This window comes from Carcharhinus amblyrhynchos, chromosome 19 (genome assembly GCF_965287045.1).
Source record: "Carcharhinus amblyrhynchos chromosome 19, sCarAmb.v2.hapA, whole genome shotgun sequence".
In the NCBI taxonomy this organism is placed as follows: Eukaryota; Metazoa; Chordata; class Chondrichthyes; order Carcharhiniformes; family Carcharhinidae; genus Carcharhinus; species Carcharhinus amblyrhynchos.
Genome location: NC_137342.1, coordinates 2808188 through 2835341, shown reverse-complemented (window position 1 = coordinate 2835341; position 27154 = coordinate 2808188). Strand labels below are relative to the sequence as shown.

The window sequence follows — 27154 nt, the reverse complement described above, 5'->3', positions numbered from 1 at the left end:
TATTCCTTTCTTTATTCCACATCCTGATTTACTGCTGTTAATGGAATGTTTCTGTATCCTCGATAGTGAAGATAGAAGCAAAATACTTGTTCATTTCATTCGCCATTTCCTTATTATCTATTAACCCCCGCTCATTCTCATTCACCAAAGGATTGACACTCACCTTACTTATTCTTTTCCTTTTTAATTACCTATAGAAATTCTTGCTATCCATTTTTACATTTCTAGCTTGCTTCCCTCTCATGCTAATAGGAAGAGTCAGCATAGTTTTCTGAAAGGGAAATCATGTTTGACCAACTCAAAAAAAACCCTGAATAAAAAGGTTTATATAAAAAGAGTGAGTGGACATGTGGAAGCAGTAATTTAAATATAGACATTTGTCGAATTTGTACATTAGTGAGGCTTCAGTTAAAGTACTGGGTGCTCTGTTATCAAAAGGACATTAAAGCCACAGCATAAATTTACAAGGATTATACATCCATTGCAGATGTCAGAGCAGCTTTCTCGAAGGTCAATACATGGAAAGTGACTGGCCCGGATGGAGGAGCCGGACGAGTACTCAGATCCTGCGTGGATCAATATTTGCAGACATCTTCAACTTCTCTTTACAACAATCTGAGATCCCTATCAGCTTCAAGATGATGACCATCATCCTGGTACCTAAGAAAATCCAAGCAGCGTGTCTTAATGACTATCAGCCGGTGGCTCTGACGTCCATCACTGCGAAAGGCTGGTCATGACACAAATCAATTCCAACCTCCTGGATGACCTGGATCCACTACAGTTTGCTTGCCACCGCAACAGGTCCACAGCCGACGCCATCTCCCTGGTCCTGCACTCAACCCTGGAAAACCCAGATAACAAAGACACCTATGTCAGACTCCCATTTATTGACTATAGTTCAGCCTTCAGCACCATTATTCCCATGAAACTCATCTCCAAACACTGTGGCCTGGGCCTTGGCACCTCTCTCTGCGACTGGCCCCCGAACTTCCTAGCACAATCAGAAGTCATTAGAGGTTTACAGCATGGAAACAGGCCCTTCAGTCTAACTTGTCCATGCTGCCCTTTTTTTTTTTAAAAGCCCTAAACTAATCCCAATTGCTCACATTTGGCCCATATCCCTGTATACCCACCGTACCCGTGTAATTATCTTAATGTTTTTTAAAAGATAAAATTGTACCCGCCTCTACTACTACCTCTGGCAGTTTGTTCCAGACACACACCAACCTCTGTGAAAAAACTGTCCCTCTGGACACTTTTGTCTCTCTCCTCTCTCACCTTAAACCTATGCCCTTTTGTTTTAGACTCCCCTGCCTTTGGGAAAAGATATTGACTAACTACCTTGTCTATGCCCCTCATTATTTTATAGACCTCTATAAGGTCACCCTACAGCCTCATACGTTTCAGAGAAAAAAGTCCCAGTCTATTCAGCCTCACCTTATCACTCAATCCATCATAGAACATAGAACATTACAGCGCAGAACAGGCCCTTCGGCCCACGATGTTGCGCCGACCAGTTAAAAAAACAATGACCCTCTAACCTAAACCAATCCCTTTTCGTCCATAAACCTATCCACGGATCATGTCACCTATCATGTCCTGGTAGCATCCTAGTAAATCTTTTCTGCACTCTTTCAAGTTTAATAATATCCTTTCTATAATAAGATGACCAGAATTGCACACAGTATTCCATGTGTGGCCTTACCAATGTCTTGTACAACTTTAATAAGACGTTCCAACTCCTGTATTCAATGTCCTGACCGATGACTCCACTTCTAAGGAGCTATGAACATGTGCCTCTAGATCTCTTTGTTCTGTAACTCTCCCCAGCACCCCACCATTAACTGAGTAAGTCCTGCCCTGGTTCAATCTACCCAAATGCATCACCTTGCATTTGTCTAAATTAAACTCCATCTGCCATTCGTCAGCCCACTGGCCCAACAATGATCGTCAACACTGGCGCCCCATGAGGCTGTGTTCTCAGCCCCTTACTATACTCCTTACATACCTATGACTGTGTGGCCAAATTCCCCTTCAATTCAATTTTCAAGTTCGCTGACGACACCATCATAGTGAGTTGGATCGCAAACAATGACGGGACAGAGTACAGGAATGAGATAGAGAATCTGGGTGAACAGGTGCAGCAACAATAATCTCTCCCTCAAAGTCAACAAAATGATGGAGATTGTCATCGACTTCAGGAAGCATAATGGAGAACATACCCCTGTTTACATCAATGGGGATGATGTAGAAAGGGTTGAGAGCCTCAAGTTTTTAAGGTGTCCAAATCACCAACCACCTGTCCTGGACCCCCATACTGACACTATAGTTAAGAAAGCCCACCAACATCTCTACTTTCTCAGAAGATTAAGGAAATTTGGCACGTCAGCTACAATTCTCATCAACTTCTACAGATGCACCATAGAAAGCATTCTTTCTGGTTGTATCACAGCTTGGTATTGCTCCTGCTCTGCCCAAGACCGCAAGGAACTACAAAAGGTCGTGAACGTAGCCCAATCCATCACACAAACCAGCCTCCCATCCACTGACACTGTCTACACTTCCAACTGCTTTGGCAAAGCAGCCAGCATAATTAAGGACTCAATGCACCTCAAACATTCTCTCTTCCACCTTCTTCCTTTGGGAAGACGGTGCAAAGGTCTGAGGTCACGTACCAACTGACTTGAGAACAGGCTTTTGAATGGATTTACTTTGCATCAAGTTGATCTTTCTCTACATCCTAGCTAGGACTGTAACACTACATTCTGCACTCTCTCATTTCCTTCTTTATGAATGGTATGCTTTGTCTGTATAGCACACAAGAAACAATACTTTTCAATGTATGCTAATATATGCGTATATGCGACAATAATAAACCAAATTTTAAAAAAATACTTTCTATCATTAGAATGGTCTACTCCCATCTTCACACATTGTGCACCTCAAGCCGCATGCTGGAGAAATCCTCATCCAAGCTTTAATCACTACTATTCAACTATTCCATCGCTCTCTTGACTAATACAGCCATCTGCTACTCTATAACCTTCAGCTCAGCCAAAATTCTAGAACCTACGGCCAAACCCTGTATGTTCATTCCCTCTATCAATCGTTAACTACAAACGAGGACTGGTCCTTTAATGTCACCAATTTTAAATTTACAATCCTACTCTCCATTCTTCCATCTCTATCCTCCTGTGCACCCCATCTCATGTCTTCAGCTGTATCAGTCCTAGACTTCGTAATTCACCCTTGGAGTACTCTGCCTCACTTCTTTTAGATACTTTGTAAAACCCATTCCATTGGCCATTCTAACATCTCCTCTTTGGCTCAGTGATCATTTCTTGATGACACATTGGGTACAGATAAGATCAGCGCAACTTGTGGGCCGAAGGGCCTGTTTGTGCTGTAGTTTTTCTATGATTCTACCTCTGTGAAAGCCTTTCAGCATTTAACTACGTTAAGACTTCTATGTGAATGCCAACTGGAGTCAGTGATGAGAAGCTTTAATCAATCCACATACAGTTTCTAGATGAAACACTACAAGGAGTGTATAAAGGGAGGCCTTTATCTCACCATAAGTTTACCTATTGGAGGGCAACGGGGCCATATCAGATTTTACCCTTAGTGAAAACACAAATTTAAAATTCAGAATACAGAGACAAATTTTGGAGACATAAAATCTTTTGTATTATAAAACTTTCGCTTGACCCTGATTTTCATTGTGTGTTAACTATTCTACTTTTATGTTTTAGTAATAGGAATGTATTGTAATTAAGACAAGGAAGCAATGGCAGATGAGGACCTAGAATTGATTATCACTAAAGCAGTAGTGTTTGGTAAGCTAATGGGGCTAAAGGTAGATAAGTCTCCTGGCCCTGACTGAATGCATCCCAGGGTACTAAAAGACATGGTGGAAAAATAGCAAATGCACTTGTGATAATTTACCAAAATTCAGCAGTAGCTCGGACAGATTGGAAAACAGTAAATGTGACCGTTTAAAAAAAGGAGGTAGACAAAAGGCGGGTAACTATAGACCGGTTAGCTTAACTTCTGCAGCAGGAAAAATGCTTGAATCCATCATCAAGGTAGAAATAAGAGATACCTCGATAGAAATTGTCCCATTGGGAAGACATGAAAAGCAGATCACGTTTAACTCATTTAGTGGGATTCTTTGCATTCCCCTGTGAACAACGGGAACCGGTGGATGCAGTCATCTGGATTTCCAGAAGGCATGCGACAAGGTGCTGCACAAAAGGCTGCTGCATAAGATAAAGGTGCACAGCGTTATAGGTAATTCATGGATAGAGGACTGGTTAACTAACAGAAAGCAAAGAGTGGGAATAAATGGGTGTTTTTCTAATTAGAAATCAGTGACTAGTGGTGTTCCTCAGGGATCAGCATTAGGACCGCAACTGTTTGCGATTTACATTGATGATTTGGAGTTGGGGACTAAGCGTAGTGTGTCAATCTTCACACATGACACTAAGGCGAGTGGTAGAGCAAAGTTTGCAGAGGACACTGAAAGCTTGCAAAGGGGTATAGATAGTTTAAGTGAGTGGGCAAAGATTCTTCATTCCTGGAGGGATTCCTTAAAAAACAGGGAGGATATGTTGCAGCTATATAAGATGCTGGGCAGGCCACACCTGGAGAAGTGTGTACAGTTTTGGTCTCCTTATTTGAGAAAGGATGTACCAGCAGAGTGTGCGCAGAGAGCATAAGAACATAAGAGGAGACTCATTTGTTTGATTCCGAAGTTGAGAGGGTTGGCTTATGAGGGGAGACTGAGTAGACTGGGACTACACTCATTGGAGTTTGGAAGAATGAAGAGCAAGTTTTTAGAAACATATAAAATTATGAAGGAATTAGATAAGACAGAAGCAGGAAGGTTGTCTCTACTGGCAGATGAAGCTAGAACTAGGGGGCGGGGCATAGCTTGGGGAATAACTGAGTTGAGGAGGTATTTCTTTACCCAAATGGTTGTGAATTTGTGAAATTCCCTGCCCAGTGAAGGAGTTGAGGCTATCTCATTGAATGTTTTTAAGGCAAAAACAGATTTTTGAACAATAAAGGAATTAAGGGTTATGGTGAGCAGGCACGTAAGTGGAGCTAAGTCCATGAAAAGATCAGCCATGATCTTATTGAATGGTGGAGCCAAACTCATGGGGGTCAGATGGCCTACTCCTGCTCCTAGTTCTTATGTCCTTACACAAGAATATTAACCTTTACTTTGTTTGGATCACCAGTTGTGGAGGTGGAGAGGGAAACGAAAGGCATGAACGACTCTCCTATTTTATTTTTCCCCACTTCATTAACGCCTGCTGCTCACACAATAGTACTATTAGTCAGATCATTTTCCTCAACTGGCAGGTCAAGCTATCCTGTTAGTCCAAAACAGGAGAAAAATCAAAGTAACACAAGAAACACAAACAGCTAGGATTCTTTAGATGTACGCATTACTAAGAAAATACAATTTCTCAATAATTGCTCCAGAAAATATTTAAACATAACCAAAGGACCATCCCCTCACCTGCCTGTTGTGACTGACTGCGTTTTATTCCCTTTCTCAAAATAGAGCTAAGACTGCTAAACTGCATCTAAACAATGCCAAATCCTTGTCTATTTTACTCATTACAGTGTGACTTTAATCAGCAATGAGAAGTATTTTAATCTTGAACTACCATTCAGGCAATTTTTCAAAAGACATTTTCAGCTCTTTGTTTTAAACTGCTTTTATCTATTGGTCCAAAGTCCTGCCACACATCATTAAAATAGGAGATCAGCAAGGGCATCCTGATAGTTTCTTTACTCTTGAAAATAGCTAGGCAACTCAGAAATTCCTATAACAGTCTTAAGTTGTAAATTTTCACAGCCAGATGTGGCATGCATTCAAAATAACTGGGTGAAAAGGCTATTCACTTAAATGTAAATAAGTACATGAATGTAAAATTTTGTGGGAGTATTTTCAATGAGGTAAATGAAAAATATTAAAAATCCAGAGATTTATGCCCGTATTTTAAATACTGACTTGTAGGATAGCGATGTGTTCAGTTATTTTATAGGATTAGATAAGATTCATGAACAGCTGTAGCCTTTTTATATGGACAACTTATAGTATTTATGTTTTAATAACTCCTATTTATATGCTTTTTAAAAAATTAAAAAATTAAAACTGAACAGGTTACAGTAAAAAAGTGATAAATTTCAAACCTGGTACAATCAACATAACAGTCCTATACAAGGAGCAGTCATTTTTTAAAGTAACTTCTAATCCATTAAGCTAAACTAATTTTAGTACTACAATATTTGTTACTTCATTCCAAATCATTTGCTGCATAATTCAGTCTAAAAATCAACATTTCTTATTTTTGATGTGGATATAACCCAATATATTAGCATGCATAATCCATCTCCATGCAAACTGAGTCTCAGATAAATTCCCATTTTAAACTTCTGGCCTAATCAGCAGCAAGCACAATAACATATCTTTCACAATGTGCAGTGTTTTACAGTTCAAATGGTTTCTACTAGGTGACATGAATTTGATTATTTCAATAAAGGCAGCTCAAATGCAATCATTTATGTAATTGAGGAGGAGGAACAATGGGCTGAAAGACTTCCCACAAGAACCAATATGCAACAGCATTTATGTATTGAAATTGATTTAGGCAGGGATTATAGCAACAGTTTTTCCTCCTTAAATATTATTATAAATGTTACACTGCCAAGTGTTTGTATAAAATTACCAAACTTCTCAATTATGCAAGTTGATGCAGTGGAAATTAATGTGCACTACACCCAAGGCTTATGATGACTTATATTGCTCATGATCAATTTTTCCAAAAAGGTACATGCAAAATTATTTCCAACCAAGAAGTTTACTTACAAGATTCCTATTGTAAATCTGCAAATAATACAAGCTTTAGAATACATTATTGCAAAATATATTGATAATTTAACATATTGACATTTTTGACATGTAATAAACATTTCTACATTCAACCACAAAAAAAAATCATCCTTGCCAAATTTTGCAAGTTAGCTTCATCTTCAATCAATGTCAAATTTACCTCGCAAAGTTACTTACTGGTTAGCTGAAGAAAGTGCTTTCGGGGATGAGTCAACCTTAAAACTACGATATATGTAATTGTACATCCACTATGCTAATTATCACACATTCATTTTACCAGCACTCACCTGGAAGATTGGAGGCTAAATTTTGTGCAAAGGCACAAAAAAAAATGCAGAAAAATCTCCAAGAAAGTTTTGTTTCAAGACAATTTTATAGTAAATCATTGAAATAATGAAGATAGAAAATTACTTCATGCACAAGACAATCCAATATTGCGGAAAACATTTAGGTGCAAGAAAACTATACAGAGACAGACAGACAAATCTCTTGGTAATCACCTAGTCTACCACCACCATTCCTGGGCATGGAAATGAAAGAGCCGAGGCTCCCACCAATCACGCTATGGGGTCTCCGCAGTGGGGGCTTTTTGAAAGAGCCTGCGTACTGGTGGAGAAAGGAGTGCATACTGTGCGATGTTGCAGGCCTGCCATTCTTCACAATTGGCTCTGTGATTTTTGAAAGCCAACGGTTTGTCCCAACGAGGCAATCCATAAAGCAGAAACAGATCAGAAGGAAAGGTAAAATGGGGGTTGATTGAAAGAAAGAAAAAAAAACAATATAAACATACTGTTTGGTGTCTGACAGGTAATGCATTGTTTCAATATATTAGCATATTTAATACTTTGAGAAACTCCACTTCATGTTAACATATACTGTACCTAAATAAACTGCTAACCTTTACATCAATAGTAGCTAACTTGTTAAAAACTCCATAAATGTTAAACATGATCAGTGAAGAGTAAAGCTAATTACAGACATCAGTTGATTTTACCTATAAAATCATCAGTTTTGGCCCAAAAAAAGAGAATACCAAAAAAGCAAACAGTCTTGAGAGCACATTTTTGTGCAATTGATATAATTCCAATTCAATAAATGGTAAAATAATTTTTGAAAATCATGTCATAATTTGGTTGCTGGTAGTTCATTAGAAGTAAAGAGAATTCTTATACAACATCTTTGCTTAATCCTCCAAGTTTATTACATAAAACATTTAAACTCAATAACAAAATGCTAAACTGCAGCACTGGCACAACACAATGAAAGTATACATATATATAATGCTTAGAAATATTTATCCTGGCTATAACCCACAAGACCATCAAGGAAAGAGGAAATGTAAATCGTAACTTTACTAAACTAGCAAATTGATTCCAAGTCAGAAAATATTATTGATGATTCTTCGGCATCTTCAGACCATTTTCATTCCATTTATAAAGGCATTCAATATTCTTTACTGCCTTGGAGCAACAATAACAAACTCATTTGCTTTCTTTAGAAAGGAAGTGTCTCCATGTGTAAATCTACTGAATGGGCTTCAATGCGATCCTGAGCGTGCTTACCTGAGCTTTTATAGCTTTTTATTTGCACCTTCAAACTGTTTAAATAAGCTTGACTAAAACTCTCACTAAAAATCTGCCAAAGGAATGGATTGGCAAATAAATGGACCCTGTAGGAGTCAGAATAGCTGAATTCTATACCGTTTGCTGAAGCATCATCCACTGCAGAATGGAAAAGAGACATGGAAAGGCTTTCCCCACCAACCACCCCCACAGCATGAATCTGGAAAGGTGAGTGTTATAACACATTTAGGAGCAAACACCCACTTCTTGGTTGTCCCAGTATTCTTCAGATTAACAGATCTTGCAGCTCGACACATTCTTCTCTCTCTCCAAGCACCAACCTCCTGACAAGTCCATCTGAACAACCAACATTCATCCTCATCTTATCTCACACCCAGGCTTCATAGACATCCTCTACGATCCTCTTCTCACAAACCATTTATCACACTCGTAACTTTGCTTTCTTTCCTTGCAGGAGAAAAGAGCACACAGCTTCAAGAGGCAGAAAACCAGGGTGGTTTCACAGTGGAAATTGTCTTGACAGCCACTGGCAATAGGTGCCCATAGGCCAAGAGCCTGCAGATGACAGCAACGTTCTACTGTGAAAGCCCTATGCACTAGCACTCAGGTAAATAAAAAGGAGCTGGTTCTCTGCCTATGGACTCTCTATTGGGGTATCACAGAGCTTTACTTATGTACATCCCCTCTACGTTCATGGTGTGTATCAGCATGTGGCTGAGAAGACAGCTGTGTGGCTGATTCTGTTGCTCCTCAGAGGCCTGTCATAGCATTTCATAGGCTGATTCCATGCTGCAAGTGAAGGCTGACATGAAGGAATATCAAATCAAAGACAGTAAAGTAAAAGCCAGGTAGAAATGATTTTCAAGATTTGTGAATAACCTGTGAAGCAGTGAAATTTGGATCTCAGAACAAATTCTGTGAGCACAAACCTTTCACATAGGCAGCCCAGTAGATGTGCAGTTTCGCTCTTTGAAGTCTCCATTCAAAAACTGCTCCCCACTATATTCTCATCTTGTTGACCCTGACAAGTTTCACCTAGCTCCGGAAATCCTTTTGCTAACTATTAAAGCCAGAATCTAAGGTTAAGTCCACAATTAACTGACTGTTTAAATATAAAAATCACTTACCCCATGATCCTACAGGAGTTTCTGCTTGCCTCCATACATTTCAATGTTAAACCTGGAGGTGGAGTCATAACGCACTAGCAGTCACCAAACCTGCCCTTGAACGATTCCTTCCATGCCACCCCCACCACCCTCAACCTCGGCAGTTAAAACACTGCTTGTGAAAAGTGCAGCAATGGATTTCAACTGCACCATCACACAAAACCTAAGTGTATCCTTATAAGATGAAAAGCTTCCATGACGATTATTAACAAATTGTCCTACTCACTTAAAGTTACTACCCTATTTATGACTCACAGCAATGTTTGTTCAAACTGAGTCCACTTAAGATCATTATTGATCTCGTTAGAAATTTAATCAGGGACTTGCATCATACTAGCTCGCAGCAAAATATAGTGCAGTCAACATGTCCATTTATTAGTAGGTTGAACTCAGGAGGCCTGAGCTTTTGCTTTCTGTACATTTTTTAGCTTTACATTTATAGTTACAATTAGCAATTTACTGTTATACAGCTGTTATCAATGCTCCTTTTTACACTTGTGGAAATTGGCACTGCTTTGTGCGTCAGGTAAAACAAATACCACCCAGGGCAAAAATTTCATAGAACATTAAAGAGCATTGGAATGCACATATTCAGCTTACTGGTTCATTAAGTTACAGCAAATTGCAAGAGCAGCATTTTCCAACACAGTAACTGAAGCTCATTGCTCAAAAAGGGAAATCAACATAAGCACCTTCAAAGTGCTTATATAATAAACAAATGTTGAATGATGTGCTTTCAATAATTATTTTTTGGATAATAACCTTGGTATGATGAATATTAAAATATATATATTTGCTAAGGCATTACAAAAAAATATTCTGGCCCTCTGTCCTACCTTCAAAATAGCAGTGTGGAAAGTTTCCTGTGCTAGAAGGACAAACAGCTCGAAGTGGAACGATCATAGAATGCCTACGCTTCAGGAGGCGGTCATTCGGCCCACCGAGTCTGCACCTACTCTGACAGAGCACCCATATCACGCCTCATCGTGCATTTACCCCACTAATCTCCCTAGCCTATACATCTAAAGGACGATTTAAAATGGCCAATCCACCTAACCTGCACATCTTTGGACTTTGGGAGGAAACTGGAGCACCCAGAGGAAACCCACAACAACACAGGAGAATGTGCAAACTCCACATACATAGTCACCCATGGCTCAAATTGAACCTGGGGCCCTGGAGCTGTAAGGCAGCAAATCTAACCACTGTACCACCCTGTTTCGGTCCATTTGCTAAAAGACATGCAGGTAGTTTGCAAGTGTGGGTCAAAAATTGGGAGACCTCATCAGAGTAAAACCTTTGTTCATTATTAATATGCTGAGCAAATCAAAATAATCGAGCTTCTTAAAGGAGGATCCAGAACAAAAAGACAGCAGAGAATTTAAGGCTATTTTTAAAAAGGGGACAAAAAGAATTGGAAAATAAAAAAAATTCTGTACACATTTTAACTTTTGAAGATTAATGGTTCAAGGAGACAAATCTAAAAGATAATTATTTATACAAATAACAAATGGCAAATGGGGTGACACAGTGGTTAGCACTGCTGCCCATCAGCTCCAGGGACCCGGGTTCAATTCCAACCTCGGGTGACTGTCTATGGGGAGTTTGCACGCTGTACTTGTGTTTGCGTGGGTTTCCTCTGGGTGCTCCGGTTTCCTCTTTCAGTCCAAAGATGCGGTTCGGATGATTGGCCATTCTAAATTACCTCTTAGTGTCAGGGGATTAGGATGGTAAATATGTGGTTATGGGATAGGACCTAGGTGGGATTGTTGTCGGTGCAGGCTCAATGGGCCATGTGATTCTATGAATAGGGTAGATAAATGGAATTTAAGGAAAATAGGATCAGGAATTTGAAGGAATGCAGTGGCATAGTGGTATTAGTAATCCAGAGACCCAGCATAATGCTCTGGGGACCTGGGTTCAAATCCCATCATGGCAGATGGTGAAATTTGAATTCAACAAAATTCTGAAATTAAGAATCTAGTGAAGACTTAAAAGTCTAATTCTAATGATGATCATAAAACCAATGTTGACTGTCATTAAAACTCATCTAGTTCACTAATGTCCTTTAGGGAAGGTAATCTATCATCTTTACCTGGTCTGACCTTCATGCGACTCCAGAACAACAACGTGGTTGATGCTAATCGCCCTCTGAAATAGCCTAGCAAGCCACTTGGCCCAGGGACAATGAGGGATGGGCAATTAAAGGCTGATGCAGCCAGTGACACCAACATCCTATGTAAGGATTAAAAAAAAAGCCTCTCATGCCTGTTCCACTATTGTATTAGATTGTGATTTATCTGTGTCTCAACTTTACTAACCACATCCATTTCCCTTAATATCCTCACCTAACAAAATCTAATAATGCCAGCTTTGAAAACTTTAGTTAACCTAACGTCAATCCTTTTTTTGGAAAAGTGCTGCAAATTGCCCCCTAATTTATCAAATCTTTTTATCATTTTAAGCATCCCAATTAGTTCATCTCTTGGTAGAACTTTGGAAAAGGAGGCCAAATTTAGCCCCTTGAGCCTGTTCTATCATTCACAAAATCTTGATTGATCTATGACCTAATTCTGAAAATTCTCCTTTGCCACATCCCTTAATATCTTTTAGGAAGAAAAGTCCATCAATCTTGTTGTTGAAATCAACAACTGCTTCAGCAATTACCATTTGTGGAACAGAGCTCAAATTTTGTTCTACCCTATGTGTGATGTGTTTCCTAATCTAGTCCTCTAATGTTCAGATTGTGCCTCCAGTCCTAAACTCCATAACTAGCAGAAGCAGTTTCCTCCCAAACTACCTTACACATACAGATTCCTCTTAATAACCTGAAAACTTGGGCCAAATCACTCCTGTTCATAGTATTCCCAATGAACGTAACCAAGGCCATATATAGTTGAAGCATGACTTGAACTTCGTGTATCCTATTCCCCTAGATAAAAATGTCAGCATGTCATTAGCCTTTTGATTATGCTCTGTATCCATTTATGAAATTTTAATGAACTGTTATCTGGAACCCTCTCTGTTCACGGCAACACCTCTGCAGTATTGATGTGCTCAAACACACACTTCACCTCTACTTCTAATGCCTCAAAAATAAAACCATTACATGACCTCAACTTGGCTGTTCTCTGTGGTTGTGACCTTCATCTCTGCTCCTTTAAGTCCATGGGATGCAGACCTGGGTTAACTGTCAGTGGCAGGGAAACTATTGAAAAAAATTTTGACAGAGTGCATTAATCTCCACTTGGAAAGACATGGGTTAATTAGGGATTGTCAGCATGGCTTTGGCAGAGGGAAATGTGATTGATTGTGTGGATTAGGGAAGTGCGGTTGATATAGTTCATATGGATTTTAGCAAAATCTTTGATAAGGTCTCACATGGGAGGCCGATTGAGAAGGTTGAAGCACATTGAATTCAGGAAAACTTGGCAAGGTGGTGGTAGATGGCTGCTTCACCAGAGGCCAATGTCCAGTGGTATATCACAAGGATCAGTGCTGGGTCTTCATTATTTATGTACATGGATTATATAGATGATAATGTGGGGGGAATGATAAGCAAGTTTGCAGATGACACCAAGATTAGTAGTATGGTTAATAGTGAAAAAGTAGCTGTAGGTTACAGGAAGATATTGGTAGTGTACAGAAAGGGTTGGTCAGATGGGCACAGAATTGGCAGATGGCATTTAACCTTGATAAGTGTGAGGTGATGCACTTTGGAAGTAACAAGATAAAGGAGTACTTAATGAATGACAGGACACAAGGAAGCTGAGAGGTACAGATGGATCTTGGGGTACTTATTCACAGATCCCTGAAGGCGGCAACAGGGCAAGCAAATAGTTAAGACGACATATGGGATACTTGCTTTCATCAGTTGTTGCACAGGATAAAAGAACAAGGAGGTAATGATGGAACTGTACAGAATGTTGGGGAGGCCATAACTGGAGTGTGCAGTTCTAGTCACTTCACTATTAGGAAGGATGTGATTGCACGAGAGGTTTTCAGAGGATATTCACCAGAATGCCTGGATGGAGCATTTGAGCTATAAGAAGAAACTTGATGGACTTGGATTGTTTTCTTTAGAGCAGAGAAGGCTGAAGGGGACATGATTGAGGTGTATAAGATTACAAGGGATATGGACAAGGTGACTAGAAAGCAGCTGTTCCCTTTGGTTGAGGGGTCAAGCACAAGGGGGCATAGTTTTAGGATACGGGGCAGGAGATTCAGAGGGGACTTGAAAAAAACATTTTTCAACATAAAGGGTGGTGGGAAACAGGAATCCACTGCTGGGACGGTAGTGGAGGCCTGAAACCTTACAACCTTTAAGATGCATTTGGATGAGCACTTAAACATCATAATATTCAAGGATATGGGACAAGTGTTGGAAAATGAGATTGGTGCGGCTTTAGTGGTGTTTGTTGGTGCTGACTCAATGGGCTGAAGGGCCTTTTCTGCACCGCACAAGTAGTATAAGTATCCACCACCACATTTGGTTGGATCACAAATCATCATCAGTTCCTGCTCTCCTCTGCTAAAACTGCTCACTATTTCACAATCATACCAGAATACAAAAATAATCCCTCAGCTTCTTTTCTCTAATCTATGTGTCCCTCTTCCTTAATCTCCAACAAGTGCATGAACTTCTTTGTCACTAAGATTGAGGCCATCTGATCAGTTGCCTCTGCCGCATACCTCCTTTCCATGAGCCCACCTGGCCAAACTTCCACTTTCCCCCAACTGCCCTGGACCTTGAATTTGCATCTTTCTCCAGTCTGTCTCCCAATTCCCTTCGTCTCTTCTCTAAATTAATTTTATCCATGAGATCAACATCCTGCTCATTGATTCTATTCCCAATAAACTGATAACCCAACTCCTCCTTCCAGTTGTCCAATGTATTGTCAAATGGTTCCATGCCTTTAGGTTTTATCCATCTTTTCACTAAAAATGCAATCACCCCCCCCCTTAAAAAAAAGTCTTGAGCGAGGGGGATTGAATATAAAAGTAGGGAGGTCTTGCTGCAGCTGTATAGGGCATTGGTAAGGCCGCAGCTGGAGTACTGTGTGCAGTTTTGGGCGCCGCACCTGAGCAAGGATATTTTGGCCCTGGAGGGAGTGCAGAGGAGGTTTACTAGGCTGATACCGGAGTTGAGGGGATTGAGCTATGAGGAGAGGCTGAATAAACTAGGCTTGTACTCGTTAGAGTTTAGAAGAATGAGGGGAGATCTCATTGAGACGTATAAGATGATGAATGGGATGGATAGGATAGAGGTGGAGAGACTCTTCCCGCTCAAAAAAGACAGTAGGACTAGGGGGCACAGCCTCAAGATAAAGGGGAGGCGGTTTAGAACGGAGTTGAGGAAGAACTTCTTCACTCAAAGGGTGGTGAATCTCTGGAATTCTCTGCCCGTTGAAGTGGTGGAGGCTGCCTCGCTAAATATTTTTAAGAATCGGGTTGATGGGTTCTTGATAAGAGAGGGGATTAAGGGTTATGGGGAGAGGGCGGGAAAGTGGAACTGAGCCACAACAGATCAGCCATGATCTTATTGAATGGCGGGGCAGGCTCGAAGGGCTAGATGGCCTACTCCTGCTCCTATTTCTTATGTTCTTATCCCAACATCCTTGCAATCTGCTGTCCAATCTCTACCCTCCCTTTCCTCTCCTAAATCCCCATATGTTCTGTTGCTTCTCAAATCTATTTCTAGCTTTTCCAGAATTTGCAAACAGATTTCTATCCCTGCCTCAGTAGCAAAATAGCTCTCAGTGTTGATTATCTCCTGCACGACTGTCACAAAGTTAAATTTTCCCTCCTTGTCCTTCCTGACCTGCCTGCAGCCTTTAATAGGGGTGACCACACCATCCTCCTCCAACATCTCTTCACTGTGATCCAACTGGGTAGGACTATTCTCATCTAATTAGTCAGCAGATCATTGGCAATGGCTTCACTTACTCCTCCCACATCATCTCTAGCATCACCCAAGGATTTACCCTTAGCCTTTCCAATTTCATGCTGCTGCTTGGCAACCTCATCCAAAAGCACAGCATTAGTTTTCACGTCTGTCAGTTGCCTAGCCCCTTAACTCTGGAATACCCTTTATACCTTGCTTTCCTCCTTCAAGATGCTCCTTGAATCTTAGCTCTTTGACCAAGCTTTTGGCCATCTGACCTAATATCTCCATGTGTCATATTTTGTTTTATAATGCTCCTGTGAAACACCTTAGTGTATTTTACTACATTTTTAAGAAAAGTTTCCATTGTCCTTTTCTAATTTAACGATGTTGATGTTGATCTCTTCCTCCACTGTGAAAACTGACACCATTTAGTATGTCCTCCATTTCTTTAATTTACTTGACGACATCACTATCATCAGTTTACAAGGGACCCAAATGCTTCTAACCACCTTTTTTTTTCCTCATGTAATTGTAGAAGTATTTTTGGGTTGATTTTGATACATCTTGCAAGTTTTCTTTCATAGTCCTTTTTGGTGACTCTTTGCATCCATGTGTCATGCTTTGCTGCCCATGGAGTTACTTAGGCACAGAAAGAGCTCATTTGGCTCATGTCGGTTCACTGTAAAGTAATCCAGTCAGTTCCACTCTCCTGCTCTTTCCCACAGCCCATCCCATCTCATGTCCCTCCTAATTTCCTTTTGAAATCATTGTCTCCAGTTTCACTAATCTCACAGGCAGCAAGATCCAGATCACTACTACTTGCTAAAGACATTCTTCCTCACATTCACTTTACATCTCTTGCCCAAAACCTTAATTTTAAGTCCCCTGTACTCCTTGTACCTGCACTTTGTTTTGCATTTTGGCATGCTTTGTTCTTAGTCTTAAATTTTCTCTCACCTTAGCTGCTCATGGTTTTTTTATTGGCAAGTGAGACAAGTGCTCAATTATTTTCGAATTTCTCCCACTGACCACCTACTGTTTTATCTATTAACACATTTGCCAAGGTTTCTGCAATAGCACCTTCCAAAAATGCAACCTCTACTGCCAAGAAGGACAGCAAGTGCATATGAAAACTACTAACCCCATACCAACTCATCAACCATTTTGCTTCGGCACTGTATCTTTTCCTTCATCACCAATGGGTCAAAATCCAGGAATTTCCAACTAAACAGCAGTGAGGGTGTATCTACACCACAGAGTTTGAAGCAGTTCTATCTAGGTGACTCATTACCAGTTCAGAATGGTCAATAAATACTGGTCCTGCCAACAACACCCATGAACAAATATTTAAAAGCAAAGTAATCAAATGCTCATCTCAGGATCAAATATAACACCAAGAACGTGTCTGGCTCAGTCTTTTACAATTGTCAGGATGATGGCAACCAAAGGCAATAACTTTGTTCATCCCAATATTTAATTGGAGGAAATTCCTCTTTATCTAGTGTTGTAATTTTGATAGCCAGCTGAAGGAAGAAACTAGAGCTCATCTCTACTTGGAACAGAATGAAACAAGATAGGTATATATCTCCTCACATAATCCACACGCTGTGAATCAGTAAGTATCTCTTTGTATGTGCTCAAGCAAGCATCAGTCAATGCCTTCCATCTACATATACTTACCTTCAATTAATACAATTAATCCAGTACTGAATATCAGGCAAGCAGGCTGGCAATTCAGAAAAAGTGGAAGAGTTAGAGAAGTGGTGGCGAGTTGGACCTGGGTGTACACGTGAAAACTGATATTGTTTTTGATGATGTTGCCAAGACTAAGTACAGATGATGGTGGAAAGACATAGGAGAATAGTATGTTTAATCATGTTAAAGGGTACAGACAGGTTGAGGAAGACATGAAAAGATTCAAGCTATGCAACGTTAACAGCTGCAAAACACTCAATAGCTAGTCAAGTGACACTGACAAACAGTGACTACCATTGTGTGCGTCATCATGAACACCAGCACGCTGTCTTGAAGTGGAGTGAAGACAACAGAAAAAAATGTGACCAGCAGTGGCACGTCAACTTTAGATGGAGAGGTGATGTGAGAAACCTGCTGGAAAGTTGGCTCCTGTCATATTGGTCACGCAAAGAACAATTTGTTTTAGACAAGATTCTCAGACATACCTTTCTACAACATAGTCTTTCAGTATTGCATTACCAGAAACAAAAAGCACTTGTGAACAACAGAAAAACAACAACTGCCAAACAGAAAATGGCAAAAGTAAAGTTTCAATCTAAGTGGAGGTCTAAGTTTGGAATATAACTATGATCACAAAGCATGACATGATCTCAAAGATTAAACTGTGGCTATTTTACTAGTTACTATCAGCAACCAAAATTTTGAAACTTTAAAAGTTTTTTTGTTTTTCCAACTGACATTGGCAATTTGGAGTTGGACCATCTGAAATACTGTAGATCTGGAGCAAAAAAAGTGGTTTAAACCTGGTTAGTTTTGCAGCTTTTGATCAGATTACTGCAGTTACAGCAAAAAGCCTGTCAGCAGACCAAAGCAGTATTAAAAAGCTACAGAAAGAAGCCACAAAGAAGACATTACTTAACGTGTTTAAGTTAGCTAAAAGAGTTAGACACTTAAAGCAAAAATTACAAGTTAAAATAACAGTCACTTTTTAATGCAAGTGTATTTAATATTTGTTAAGATGAAGCCACTGAACACAAAAGAAATACTTTACACAGGCAAGTTTAAAAATACGGTACTTTGTTTTTCTTAGTTCTTTCAAATAGGTTTTGCAGTGTCCAAATAAATCTTTTGTCTGCACAGCTGAATTGATCTTTATATTGTACCAATTTATCTTTTCATTCAGTATTACAATCTAAAAGATTAAAAAAATCAAATCTGTTTTTGCAATCTGAATGGTCTGTCACGTAACATTAATAATGAAACCCATTATAAACTGAATTCAATGCTGGTTAGACAATGCCACAAGGAGTTTTCTCAAGACATTTAAACATATGAGGCTTACAAAACTTCTAATAATGCTGCATTGCTAAATCTATTTTCACAGCATTGGGCCCACTCACCCCAAAGGTTTTATTTTGCTTCAGCACTTTGAAGTTCCAGCATTTGTTTAATATGTTTTAAACCATTTCCATATTCTCTAAACACATTTTTGTATTTTGGAAGGAAAATCCTTAGTTTGTGCAGTATTCTCAGTAAACCCAGTGGAAGTAACACCAATTTCTCCAAGGGAACAGTAATGCATGGAAGGGCTTTGGGCAAATTATCCTTAACAATGACACCTGTAGAGAAGTAATACAGGGAGGTGAGGGTCTTTGGTTACATAGATAGATTGGATAAGTTGTGGTTGTTTTTCATGAAGAGAAAGTTAAGACATTTGACAGAAGTATTGAAATTTGAGGGCGGGGGGGGGGGGGGCGAGGTCAGGACAGAGTAGTAGATAGGGAGAAACTGTTGCCATCGGTGGAAAGAACCAACAGGCACACATTTAAGGTAACTGGTAAATGTTGCAATGGCAATATGAAGAAATTATTTTTAATGCAGTGTCAGATTAAGATCTCAAATACACTGAGTACGCATACCTGAGTATGTTACGGAGGCACGTTCAATTAATTCTTTCAAAGGGAATTGAATTATTGTCTGAAAATGAATGAATGAATAGGGCAGTGGGGAGAAGATAGAGGAATGGCACTGCTGACAGTCAGCGCAGATATGAAGAGCCAAATGGCCTCCTTTGATGCCATAACCATTCTGTAATTCTAAAATTCTGTAAATGGGCCTTTGAAGGTTGCACTGATTCTTCTCAAAAATGGAATGTAGAGATGAGAAATGCTTATACATTACATATAGGAAACATAAGAGGAGACAGAAAACAATGCCACTGAAGCAGGCAAAAAAGAACTGCCAGGACAAAAAAGGGAACCGAAGTTTACACTCATCTTTCAAATCAATATCAATTTAAGTATGGTCATCACTGACACTAACATAGGATCATTATTAGTGCCATTTTACAAGGGGGTAAAAGAAATGAGCAAGGGGCAAAAGGTGAGCAGTAATCAGTTATGGGAACAAATAAAAGAAATTACTGTCAAAACTCTTGGTCCTGAAAGAAACTGACCAGCTTTGTGTGAGAATAGCTATTGTAGGGAATGCAGTTTTCTTGCCACTAATGCAGGAAGAGCATGAATTCCTTGAGAGAGAACCAAGATCAGGTGAGGAAAGCAGTGGTCTATTCAATGCCAATATGAAAAATTTAAGACTGAAAAGCCAGATCTTAAAGCTCAGCAGCAAGGCTTAGTTTAAGAAAAACCTGTAAATTATGGCAGAGAAACACTAAAAACTAAAAGAGTGAACGTGTGCCATTGAATTTTCATCAGCAGAGGACAAAAATATTTACTTTTCATGTGCTGGTGTCATATATTGGGAATCAAAGGCAGTGAAGAAACGTGATTATGTATTGAACAATTTCATCAGCTGATTACTGGTGACAACTGTAATTGGACTGACTATTAATGTTACACTGAATCCTTTCAAATGCAAGGAAAATTTCAGGACTTAAATTCCCAATTACAACATATTCATATAATTATTACAAATACATTATTGGCGTTTTTCCAAATTGAAAGAGTGAATAAGAGTATATATGCTCCCATAAATCTATTATCCTATACATTAAAAAGGTAACTTATTTAACAGCATTTATGGATTGAACACATAGCGACATTCATTCCTCAGGATGTCTTATTTTACTGCAGACATATGTAAGATGTTTTTAGAAAAGCAAATGCAGAAAAGCAATATTATTGTATTATTTTATGCAGAAGCTTGACTGTGCTCAAGCATTTCTACTGTAGTATTGTACTATCTTGTACAATAGGTACATTATTCTCAATGAAGCTGTAAAAGAAATTTGTAACTGATGTGTAATGATGATTTTTCAAACAAAAGGTCTCCTCCACAGATCATTAGTTTAACCCCTCAAGTCAGCATTCACACTGGGAGAAGCCATGTGCATGTACACATTATCACATCTTCCCTCATGATTCTTATGTTCAGTTGAAACAGTTTTAGGACACTCAATACGAGGCATCTAAATTAATTAGTCTGGAATCTGTCAATCTGCCAGGTTGTTATAACTGTCACATATGGTTTAAGGATATGGTGGTTATGCCACAAATATTCTTATGATGTTAGTTTTAATATTTGTCTCCAGCAAATCCAGCAGTGGAGCGTGTCTGATCAGCTGACAATGTTACGTATCCTTCTACCATCTCCTCAGAAGTCTAACCCATTGTACTTACATTGGGCTGCCAACAATACTGGCAACAGACTCATTGCAGCAACACATAACACACTTTGCCAATCTTGATTATTTGCCATGAAGCTGCTCCAAAGTCCAACAGTTTGGAACAAAGCTGTGCATTTCTTTATGATGGAAGGAGGTTATCTTATTTGCTTTAGTCTTAAGTAAGAAAGTGATGAAATCTACTAGAGGTTTAATCACTTCAATGCAAATTTACTGATTTTCTTCCTGCTGACTACATGTTGTGGATTTTGACAAAAGAGCACCTGTTTAGGTCAACCTTTCTTGGAAATGCTCTTAATGGGGCATGTATAATGGATAGCCTTCAAAGCATCAAATCACTATACATAAATGATAATGGGTCAGATTCTCTGATCTCATCTGGGACAAGCATTTGCCAGTCCTCCTGCAATGAATGGAGTTTTGGCTGAGCACCAAATTCTCCGTTCTCGCTGTCCACGAAAGTGGAGCATACAAAACCAGCCAATATGTTAACTATAAAGAGAAAATTCCTGGATGAAATACCCAATAGTTTGAATAAAATATTGTACTGTGAAAATAATTAGTAGGATAGATTGATGAAATGTTCCATCACAAATTTTAAAGCACCAGGCATATGACTTTTCCCTCATGCTGACAATCAAATCTAGACTAAGTAGGAGATCAGACAATAGAAAAATATGCTTCAATATGTACATGTAAAATTTAGTGACAATTTAAGTTCAGCCGTGGTTTTAGACTGGAAAGATTGAACAAGATTACAAACTTTGTTTTTAATCCTGGATTAAAAGTCAGTTGGCAATTAATATTTTGCATCTTATTTCATTATCTAATTATAAAACTCAATGAGCTTAACTGAGGTTGAAAGAAGATTAAAAGCAGGTAGATTTAACTGATACATAAATATCATTAGCAATTATCCATCACTGAATGCACATTAATGCCAAACTAATATTAACTTTAAAAACATTAATATAATATCAACATAAGTTTACAGAATAGACTTGTGTAGTAAACCTGTGTCCCTTTCTTACAAGACATTATTTATAACTAAAGGTATAGCTGGTGATTGCTGTAAGGTTCAGTAAGAAAAATTTGGAAAATATAATATTGAATAGAAGAATTTAAAACTGTGTCCTAAATAATTCTGCTTCATGTAATCTTGTAACAAAATTGTCACAAAAAAGACTAAAAGTGTTATAAGTGATATAGTTTCCTTTTTCAGTTAGTGTTCCATACTTAATCAGAGGAAAAACAGACAGAAAATGTAAATTTAATAACCCTGTCCCTGTAAAATGAAATCCTTTCATGTCTGATATCAAATATTTCCTTGAAAATTTGAGGAAAGCATCTCCTCACTTTTCAGCCACAAATAGTAACATACACTTATCCAGTCAGAGGGAAATGAGAGAAAACAACATTCTTGTTTTGAAGACATGTGCACTGTTTTCTTTAATAACTACATTTCTCCAACAGTCTATCGGCCTATAAACACATACTACCAAAATTGGGTCATACAGCATGGGGTGCAACTGGACTTGGCAAAACAGCAATGCTGGAGAAAGCTAATAAATACTTGTGGACTGAGATACAGTAACCAGCCACTACTTCAAGTACCAGTGCATAAGCAACACACAATTAGTGTATAGACAGAGGTATGAAAAAAGCATGAAAAGCTTCTGTTCAATAATATGATGGATGCTAATGATAGGAAATAGAATTTTCTATCTAAGGCACTATTAGAACACATTCCCAAATCAAGCACAATACAGATACTAATCTTCACTAATTCTCAATCTCAAAAGTACCCAGAATAACAAATACTTTTCATATCTCAATTTCCCACTACAGCCATCCTTTTCCGTGCAAACAAGTCCTGTCTGCAACTTAATGTCAATTTGTACTAAGCTGTGATCAATCCCATGCTATGGCATCACAATCATAAGAAACTGAGTTAAGAATGTTTCAACTGATTATAGTTGGCACAGCATGAGAGCTGAACTGAGACCAAAGCCCTGAAGTAATCCCACTTTTGTCACCAACAGCAGGTTAAAAAGAACTACATTTAAAGTTAAATGCATAGTAGCAATTTGTTTCCCTTACTGGCTTTTATCTCCCTCAATTCAGTGATCAGTAATTAAAATTACACATTTTATTATCTTAGCTGTTGGGTTTATAATTATCAAGGTGGTAGTCATCTTAATATATTAGTCACCATGGATCCCACCTGCATACTTGCCATTTAAAGAGGAAGTGTTAAAGAGGAAGGGGAATTAGAACATAGAACATAACAGCGCAGAACAGGCCCTTCGGCCCACGATGTTGCGCCGACCAGTTAACAAAAAACAACGACCCACTAATCTAAACCAATCCCTTTTCGTCCATAAACCTATCCACGGATCTCTTAAACGCCCCCAAACTAGGCGCATTTACAACTGCAGCAGGCAGGGCATTCCAATCCCTCACCACCCTCTGGGTGGCGAAAAACTGCAGCAGGCGACGGTGCAGAGGGACCTCAGGGTCCTTGTGCATGAGTCGCAAAAACCCAGCTTGCAGGTGCAGCAGGTGGTCAGGAAGGCGAATGGGATGCTGGCCTTCATAGCGAGGGGGATTGAATATAAAAGTAGGGAGGTCTTGCTGCAGCTGTATAGGGCATTGGTGAGGCCGCAGCTGGAGTACTGTGTGCAGTTTTGGGCGCCGCACCTGCGCAAGGATATTTTGGCCCTGGAGGGAGTGCAGAGGAGGTTTACTAGGCTGATACCGGAGTTGAGGGGATTGAGCTATGAGGAGAGGCTGAATAAACTAGGCTTGTACTCGTTAGAGTTTAGAAGAATGAGGGGAGATCTCATTGAGACGTATAAGATGATGAATGGGATGGATAGGATAGAGGTGGAGAGACTCTTCCCGCTCAAAAAAGACAGTAGGACTAGGGGGCACAGCCTCAAGATAAAGGGGAGGCGGTTTAGAACGGAGTTGAGGAGGAACTTCTTCACTCAAAGGGTGGTGAATCTCTGGAATTCTCTGCCCGTTGAAGTGGTGGAGGCTGCCTCGCTAAATATTTTTAAGAAGCGGGTTGATGGGTTCTTGATAAGAGAGGGGATTAAGGGTTATGGGGAGAGGGCGGGAAAGTGGAACTGAGCCACGACAGATCAGCCATGATCTTATTGAATGGCGGGGCAGGCTCGAAGGGCTAGATGGCCTACTCCTGCTCCTATTTCTTATGTTCTTATGTTCTTATGTTATGTAAAGAACCTACCCCTGACATCCGTCCTATAACTACCCCCCCTTAATTTAAAGCCATGCTCCCTCGTGCTAGCTTTCTCCATCCGAGGAAAAAGGCTATCACTGTCCACCCTATCTAAACCTCTAATCACCTTATATGTTTCAATAAGATCCCCTCTTAGCCACCTTCTTTCTAGCGAAAACAACCCCAAATCCCTCAGTCTCTCCTCATAGGACCTCCCCTCCATACCAGGCAACATCCTGGTAAACCTCCTCTGCACCCTCTCCAAAGCCTCCACATCCTTCCTGTAATGTGGGGACCAGAACTGCACACAATACTCCAAGTGCGGCCGCACCAGAGTTGTGTACAGTTGCAACATGACGCTGCGACTCCTAAATTCAATCCCCCTACCAATAAACGCCAAGACACCGTATGCCTTCTTAACAACCTTATCTACTTGATTCCCAACTTTCAGGGATCTATGTACACATGCACCTAGATCCCTCTGTTCATCCACACTATTCAAAGTCCTCCCTTTAGCCCTATACTCAACACATCTGTTATTCCTACCAAAGTGAATCACCTCACACTTCTCCGCATTAAACTCCATCCGCCACCTCTCGGCCCAGCTCTGCAGCCTGTCTAAGTCTCCCTGCAAACTATGACACCCTTCCTCACAATCTACCACACCTCCAACTTTGGTGTCATCAGCAAATTTACTAATCCACCCAGCTGTACCCTCATCCAGATCATTAATAAAAATTACAAACAGCAGTGGCCCCAAAACAGATCCCTGAGGCACACCACTCGTAACCGAACTCCATGACGAATATTTACCATCAACCACCACCCTCTGTCTCCTATCTGCTAGCCAATTCCTGATCCAATTTCCTAGACTACCCTCAATCCCATACATCTGCATTTTCTGCAGAGGCCTACCATGGTGAACCTTATCAAACGCACTGTGAATTAGTGCACTGTTTTTTCACTTTTGGGACCTGGAGTCAAATCCAGCCACTCAGGAGTTAAAGACCCCGCTTTAGTTTAAAAAGTCTAAAGCCAAACATATTTGATTAACTAAGAATGCTCAGCGCTGCCAACTCTCAAATCAATGGCCTCATCAAAAGGACAATGAAAGAGAAAATTAATATTCAATAGAAAAAGACTCATTAACAGCACGTTAACAAATCCCAACAGGAAAATATATAATAAAGCTGCACTAGTACAGAGTGCAATTCTAGTGCTAATTATCTTGTTCAGCACTCCAACATATCACTGGCAGCAAAATACCTATGTAGTTAACAGCCTGATTTCTTAGCATTCAGTTTCTTTTTTTAGTTGTCCAAAAATAGTTTGTTACAGTTATGGACAACATAAGTTTTTGGAGTGCAAGGGGAAATTAAGTCAGTAACATTTAATTTTCTGCACAGCCACACAAGGGAGAGGGCTGACAAGTGTGCAATTGCCTGCCTGGATGGCAGGTTATTTAGGGACAAGATTTTATTTATTTCCACCATATCTCAGGGGCTGAAAATTGGAGAAATAGCTACTCGAATAATCATTAAGACAAAATTAATAATGGGATGCATTTGGAAAGCACACATAGGGTGAATAGTTTTGTTCAGTTCTATAAATTTCTATGGTTTCATAGATTTTAACCCGCATAACAAACCATTCCTGCATCCACTCAGGTCTACATAAAAAAAAACTTCTATCTTAAATAGTTGCCCTTTACAACCTGTGTCTTCTTGCATGATGCATTTTGTCTGAAATGATTATTCGGTCAAGTAATTTCAAAACTTGTCCCCCACCCCAAGAGAACTCCTTAAAAGGGAGAGGAATCGCAGTCTGATAATCCCTGCTGACCATAGAGATAGTTTTGAAGCTCCCTTTTGGACTGCCTGTGTCTCAAAATGTTGTCATCATCAAACCTTAATAAAGTACTCCAGGGCACAGATACAGGAGGACATTTGGAGGTTGAAACTCAATAGATGGGCAATAAATTCTGTGATTCTGTGAAATCCCAATATCCTATTCACATTGCTAATTACCATTTCACATTGCTCAAACATGGTAACTCCACTAATGTCATTCTGTTTCTTTCAACTTCTCCCTTTGCAAGTTATCTGACCTACTTTGGCTCAGAAGTTGCAAAGAGCCTCATGGTTGAAGCATTTCAAGTTTTCAATAACGCTTTGCATTTAGGTGCTTATTTCACAGAATCATACAGAGGAGCATTCTTGAGGTCATTCATTCTAACGTACCTCTGACTAATCTTCAAAAAGAGATATCCAGTTAATTCCTTTGCCTTGCTCTTTCGCTAAATTCCTGCATTTTTTCCCCCTTTTATTGAATTTCTCTAAATGTCACAATTCAATGTATTTTCCCACGCTTCCAGTTATAACAAGTCAATTTTCTGTGCAGCAAAATAACTCAGCTTCTCTTTTTTTTTGGCCAATTATTTTAAATTTCTGTCCACTAGTCACTGACTATCTTCCCAGTTTAAACAAAGAAAGAACAATCAAAACTTAATTTTGAACACATCTTACATCTTCTCTTAACCTTCACTGCACAATGGAAAACATTCCCCACTTCTACAATCTTAGCACATAATTGAAATATCCTGTGATATATTTCTAGTAATTCCAGTACATTACTTCAACACTCTTTCCAAGACCTTAACATTTTTCTAAAAATGAAAACATAGTATCCAGAATTAAACATAATAGTCCCCCGATCTTGTGATTCAATAGTGGCAACCTTCTCAGTGTTCACTGTTACTGAGAGTTGCAACTGTACCACAACTTATAGGAAGCCCATTTATGCCGAGATCTGGAACGAATGGTGGGCCTGAATGGATCCCAGATCGCTCTGCTGGCACCTGTCATATCTGAACTTGGCTGATTGCACCTAGACCAGTTTTTATATCAGCTTTTTTTTCCTAACAGCTGATAACAAGCATCCGGCACCAGACTTCCCTAACAGCTCTGCAGCACTGGGATGGAGGGGAAGCAGTGAGCTTCAAGAAGATTCAGATGTAAAATTGAAAA

General features: G+C 39.5%; 1 protein-coding gene across 3 annotated transcripts in view; it reads right to left on the bottom strand.

The window, feature by feature from the left end:
* cdk17 (cyclin dependent kinase 17) overlaps window positions 1-27154 on the bottom strand; it is a 193425-nt gene that overhangs the window by 74555 nt on the left and 91716 nt on the right. For 2 of the 3 annotated variants that reach the window (XM_080207127.1, XM_080207126.1), the window contains exon 4: window positions 7411-7578. The exons of the other annotated variant lie outside the window; for it this stretch is intronic. In XM_080207127.1, coding sequence (XP_080063253.1) covers window positions 7411-7578 — 168 coding nt within the window. The remainder of the gene's footprint in view (window positions 1-7410; window positions 7579-27154) is intronic. 3 annotated transcript variants of the gene reach the window in all.